Here is a 5,522-nt window from a genome sequence, read left to right on the forward strand (position 1 = left end):
CTCTGCGTCTGCCGCAGCCGCTATAACGAGGGGGAACTAGTGCCGGGCCCCAAAGCCCCCAATCCCCACTCCCCCGTCCAAATCCAATCGAAAGTTCAATTCCATCCTAATCGCCGACTTTGTATGGGCGTGATGAGTTCCTCCGTCGTGGTCTTCGGCAATGATGACGAGGACGCCAGCGTGGGCGAGAATTCCGTCGTGGTCTCCGGCAAGGGCAATGACGCCGTCAAGCCCTCGTGCACGGTGCAGTATTCCTGCGTCAAGCGGCTTCGTGAGCGGCGCCTGCTCTCCTTCCTCGTGGACCAAGGCTTCCACGGCGCCTTCAGAGAGTACGTGTATGCTTTTTATCTTGAGATCGACGCTCGCGTGCTGGTTTGGTTTACATCAATGGATCGCTGCGTGCAGGCTGAATCGCGAGACGGGGGTGCTGTTCAACGTGGAGCACATCCGGCGGCTGGTGAGGCGGGGACAATGGGATGAAGCCCTCATGTACCTCAACACCTTCCTGCCGCCGTTCATCAGTGAACGTCGGAGCTTCCGTGCCAGGATCTTCAACAACTTCCTCCTCATGCACCCCCGCTTCGCCAACGTGGTCACCGGCAACAAGGACATGCACCTGGACAAGCAGTACGCCTACGGCCGCAGCAGCTCCACCCGCGCCGAGCGCAGGTTCCGCTCCATGAACTACTCCATACTCGCCCCGGACTCGGGCCACCTCAGGGCCGCCATCGACTGGGACAAGGTGAGGAGCCACGCAGCGTGTCTTATCCCCGAGTTGGCTCACCGTACTCCGGAGCTGAAACGCCGGACGGTGCTGCCGTCCCGCTGCATGATGCCGCACGATGTACTCCCCATTGGGACCGGGTATGAAAAATTCATCATTCAGACTCGTACCTTGATAACATAGTCAGTGTCAATTTGATCTCACTTCGGCCCTCCTGTCTGTAACCATTCACAGTTTGTTCCTGAGGCGTCGTGTGAAGAAACAAGGCCCCCAGCCGCCAAAAACAGACGCTATCATCACGGCCATAAACAGTAATGTCTTTGTTACCTCCAGGCGAATTGATTTAAGCTCTCCTCTGTTCTGCTCTTCCAAGTTTTTGACAACACGTTGATTAATTCCTTGCCTTTTGCAGCCAGCGGTATTGCCGCCTCGTTAGGGATTCGAGCATTGGTATAATGCCCCCTTCACAAATATATATTATGATTAAGCAATGTAGCTCTTAGATTCGATATATGTTTGGCAGTCACTAACCATGTCTTCCTCCAATGAACCGGCCGGCAGGATCGAAAGATGAAGCACTGGAACTGCTGGTCAATTACCTAGGTAAAACCAGCTTCTCCTCTTCATGTGTCTTGCATTTCCACCGAGAACACTGTTTACACTCCACCAATTATTTTGTTTGGGAAAACGAACCACTTTTGGTTACTGTTCTGTTCTGTTTGCACTGATGAACTTGTGTGATCTTCAGATCAGACTTTGCAGGCTGGTCTACCTAGAGGTTGCACACTAAGCTATGACTTTCAACCAAGTGGGAAGGAAGGTAAACTTCAGAATAATTCTGTTTAGCAATTCTTCAGCTATGATCATTTACCACTGTCTCTCTCAATGCACTAGCTGGGTTCTTAACTGAGTGTTTAATCCGTTTTGAGTCCTTTTGGGCCATATACGCACATCATTTCCTCCAGCTGCATTTTACCTTTTAACTACAGCCTAACTTTCAAACCCTGCACAGAATATCTCCTATTTTATTGGCTGATCACCTGCAATAGTTTAGATGTCTTGGCCACCTGCTACAAGATCAAAGATTTTTCAGTGCAGAAATTTCCACTGTCCCTTTCATTTTAAGAACCTTTAAAACATGAGTATATTATACTCCCTCCGTCCCAAAATAAGTGTCGTGGTTTTAGTTCAAATTTGAAAAGCATGTTAAGGTGAGTATATATTTAAAAAGTAATAAAGGGGCAAGTTTTTTAGATTTTATGATAGTACAGTCTAATAGATTTTACTGAAAACTATGCCAATGAAAATGGCGGTAAATTAGATAGTACTCTCTCTGTAAACAAATGTACGACGTTTTAGGCTACTATTACATTTGTTTATAGAGGGAGTAGTTTTGTAGATGGAGTCAGTTCCAATCAATGGCCCCTACTTCACCTTGACCCTCTAAACCAAACATAGGACAGCATGGATGTGCCCTGCCCTGTATTTACATGATACCTTTCATCCTGCTATACTTTGTGCAGCATATCTTTGAGATTACAGGATGCTATGATCGTGTAACTTTTGCTTAGAAATATCATAACGCTAATAATGTTCAAACTTCTAGTTAGCAATAAGAACTCTTGGATATATTGCTGACTATATATTGAAAGCATGTTAAGAACTTAAGATGCATCTACTGAGATGCTGTCTTTTTTTTTTTACAGTTGAACTTGCTGCAGATGCTTTTGATGCTCCGTCAGAGCAGACCATGCTTGGCGCATCCAAAGATAATGTTAAAGTCCATGCCACATCGTTAGTGAAAATTTCTGGTAAATTATCCTGATACCCTCGCCCGCTTTTATGCTTTGATGATAACCCTCCATCCGCACAGTTGACCAACTGGCTATATGCATCATTGATAGATAGCATTCAGTGATATGTTTCAGTCTAACCAGTAGTTTAAAACTGTCTATGCTCTGTCTTCTGCCCTCCTGCGGGCTGCGGCTTGTTATCATAATGTTTTCTAAGTAAGGTACATGGGGGTAGCTTTTCATCCGGATTCCTGCATTTCAAATAACCTAGCACATTCTGCCTCTGTTTGTAGGGCTTATTTTAGAAGATCTGTGTCCAAACATATTTTCCCCACTTCTGTCACAATTCTATACCTATTCAATCTCTGTCTAACCCTGCTGCCCTGCATTAGCTAGGTTCCTAAGTCCTAACACATCGTTGCCCCACTTTTGTGGAGGTTAACATTAGTAGATCTAGGTGAAAATTAAAGTCTTCCCTTAAGTTCTCTATGCGGTTATCATTTTATTGGTTGCTTCACATTAAGTGCCTTCCTATATTTGCCTGATACAGTACTAGTTTATAACTGCACTCTTTATTGGGATTGCTTTTTTCTTGCAATTCGTCAGTGTTTGGTTACTTGCTGCAATTGTTAACTGTCAACTTGTTGCAGGTGCTCCAATATGCCAGATCATTTCTGGTACCTTGAAAGTTCATGCTGAAAACCCTGGGATCTCAACACCGACAAATGCAGGTAATTAGTTGAACACCTTTGTTTAGTACCAGAACGTATACACCTTCTGGTAACTTTTAGCTTTGTTTGATCCCTTTTCCGTTACTTGCTAGAGAATATGTATTCTGTAATCAAGTGTCAATGTTCACCATAGATAACATGTTATCTGCCTTGTTATAATTTCGTTAGTTCCTGTTTCAGATGAGTATTAATTCAGTTGAGCTGGCCCAGCTACTTTCTGCTGCATTTTTACCAACTTTTTTGTGTCTTCGGTCGGTAGTTTCAGTCTTTCAGGACTACGTTTGCATCTGTGAGCGGCTAAGCTTACATTCTGCTAGTGTTACTTCTGTATTGATCTTGCATTTTTCTAAGAAATCATGGATTTCACTAGAAACTAATGGAAGCAAATAAAGTTCATACTCTTATTTCAAACGTGCACACACCTCTTTCTTCACCCGTGGTCCTTGAAATGCTGGCTGTTAAAGAAGATAAGACGTTAAATTTGAGTGAAGTTATGTTACAACAACAACGAAAGCCTTTAGTCCCAAACAAGTTGGGGTAGGCTAGAGGTGAAATGAGTGAAGTTATGTCATACGTATAAAAGTTAATCCAGTTTTTAATGCTTGGGCAGGCACAAAGCGTTTAATACAAGAAGGTTATCATACTCATAATCAAATGGATGGACTGCCAACCGTTGAGGATGATATTGAGGCAAAGAGGCAACGAACGGCTGGGACATTTGGTGAAAAAAGTTCGGTAAGACTCGGTTTTATTTCTTACTAGTACTGTTGTGCATGAATAGCATAGTAGAATAGCTTGAATAGACAAATTGTGTATGATGCCGTTGATAGAAGACTGCATCCTTTGTACAGATCTTAGTAGGGTACATCACCTGTTTTTAGTTGATAAGATGCACTGGTTGCCTGTCTTGAAAAGTACACAATTTTTGGTGTTGCGTGGTAGAAATAGTGGTTTTCAGCTTATCGAGACATACATCGACTTTGATTGATGCTTAAGCCAATTCCTACAATGACAAAAGATCTCTTCAGCACTTGAGAACAAGTACCTACTGTTTCCGACAGTAGACTGGCGGGGGTCTCTGATTGATCTGTAACGGCTTTGCAGTAGTGCTGACTGCTGACTGTTATGAATTTGTAGTGTTTTCAATCATAGCGCATTGCATTTTACAGCATGAGGAATGCACTTGAGAGTACCTTTGTTCTTGCTTGTGTTGCGTTATATGGATCATTCTGTCAGGTACCTACTCCTTCGGACAGGGTTGTCTGATTGTTTCGAGTGCAGGTGCCGGCGTTTGGAGGCCGAGCATCCACCGATGCCAACACACTAGTGAACTTCAGGCCGAAGCTGAGGCCCGTCTGCTCCATGTGAAGACAGAGATGGTTGATGGGCGACTGCACCCACCGGTGCTGCTGCAGCTAGCATTTGGTTGTTCCGTTCCTGCTGCTCCTCCTATACTACCTACTTAGTGCTTGCGCCGTGATTATGTCACCTGCTTGCTTGAGGCTTGCAAGTCTCCTAGAACTCATAATGTTATGTTATGCTATGATGCTACTATATGAAGTCGTGGCGCTCTTGTTAATTAGAGCTATATATATGGTCTATTCTAGCAAGTCAGATTTATGTCATGTGTATTAATGGAACACCTGCATGGTCTTGGATTTTTTTGGGTGCGTACAAGATGCTAGCTCTTCCATGCAAAATCTGGAAAAGCAATTCTTGGTACAGTTTAAGTATGAAATTCAGTGATTCGGTTTTCATTTTGGCCAAAGGACCGAAATTCCCATTTTAATTTGACTAAGATCCCATAAAATATTTCGATAATCCAAAAACTAATTTGAATCTCTATGTACAACCGAGATTGCTAAATTTTTGACTGAAAGGCAATTATTTTAGCATGTACCGAAATTAATGGAAGTCATGACATTTCATTGAAATTACACCGAAAGTGATAGTGCTGAATTTGAACTGCAAAAAACGTCTTATATTTTGGCACCGAGGGACTAGATAGTAAGTTGATGAAGCATAATTGCAATGGAGCCGTTCACAAATTTCACAACACGAGGAATGTACGCATTTCACAACACGAGGAATGTCCTCAGCGGACCTCTGTATTCGTTCTTGTGTTGCGTTGTGTGGATAGTTTAGTGAGGCGCCACTGTTCGAATAGTGTTGACAGACGGAACCGGCGAGTGATATCACCACTGATGAGCCTTAATGGTGAGCGATCAATCGTCGAAGCATTGATTCTCTAGATAATGACAGACTGACTGGAAA

The 5,522-nt window shown here is 43.5% G+C and overlaps 1 protein-coding gene across 1 annotated transcript; it reads left to right on the plus strand.

Annotated features, from left to right (window-relative positions):
• The first annotated feature begins 6 nt into the window (after window positions 1-6).
• LOC123049810 (uncharacterized) lies at window positions 7-2,495 on the plus strand. Its single transcript, XM_044472680.1, has 7 exons — window positions 7-329; window positions 406-864; window positions 959-1,035; window positions 1,137-1,174; window positions 1,286-1,327; window positions 1,473-1,544; window positions 2,431-2,495. Exons 1-5 carry the CDS (start codon window positions 124-126, stop codon window positions 1,325-1,327), a joined length of 822 nt encoding a protein of 273 aa, XP_044328615.1. The 5' UTR covers window positions 7-123; the 3' UTR covers window positions 1,473-1,544; window positions 2,431-2,495.
• The last annotated feature ends 3,027 nt before the right edge of the window (window positions 2,496-5,522 follow it).

Source organism: Triticum aestivum, chromosome 2D (assembly GCF_018294505.1).
Source record: "Triticum aestivum cultivar Chinese Spring chromosome 2D, IWGSC CS RefSeq v2.1, whole genome shotgun sequence".
In the NCBI taxonomy this organism is placed as follows: Eukaryota; Viridiplantae; Streptophyta; class Magnoliopsida; order Poales; family Poaceae; genus Triticum; species Triticum aestivum.

Excerpts from the sequence above, each read along its gene's own strand:
- LOC123049810 (XM_044472680.1), top strand. The coding sequence starts at position 124 with ATGGGCGTGATGAGTTCCTCCGTCGTGGTCTTCGGCAATGATGACGAG. Across the intron at positions 1,036-1,136 it reads TATCATCACGGCCATAAACA|CCAGCGGTATTGCCGCCTCG; the intron begins GTAATGTCTTTG and ends TGCCTTTTGCAG. Across the intron at positions 1,175-1,285 it reads CGTTAGGGATTCGAGCATTG|GATCGAAAGATGAAGCACTG; the intron begins GTATAATGCCCC and ends ACCGGCCGGCAG.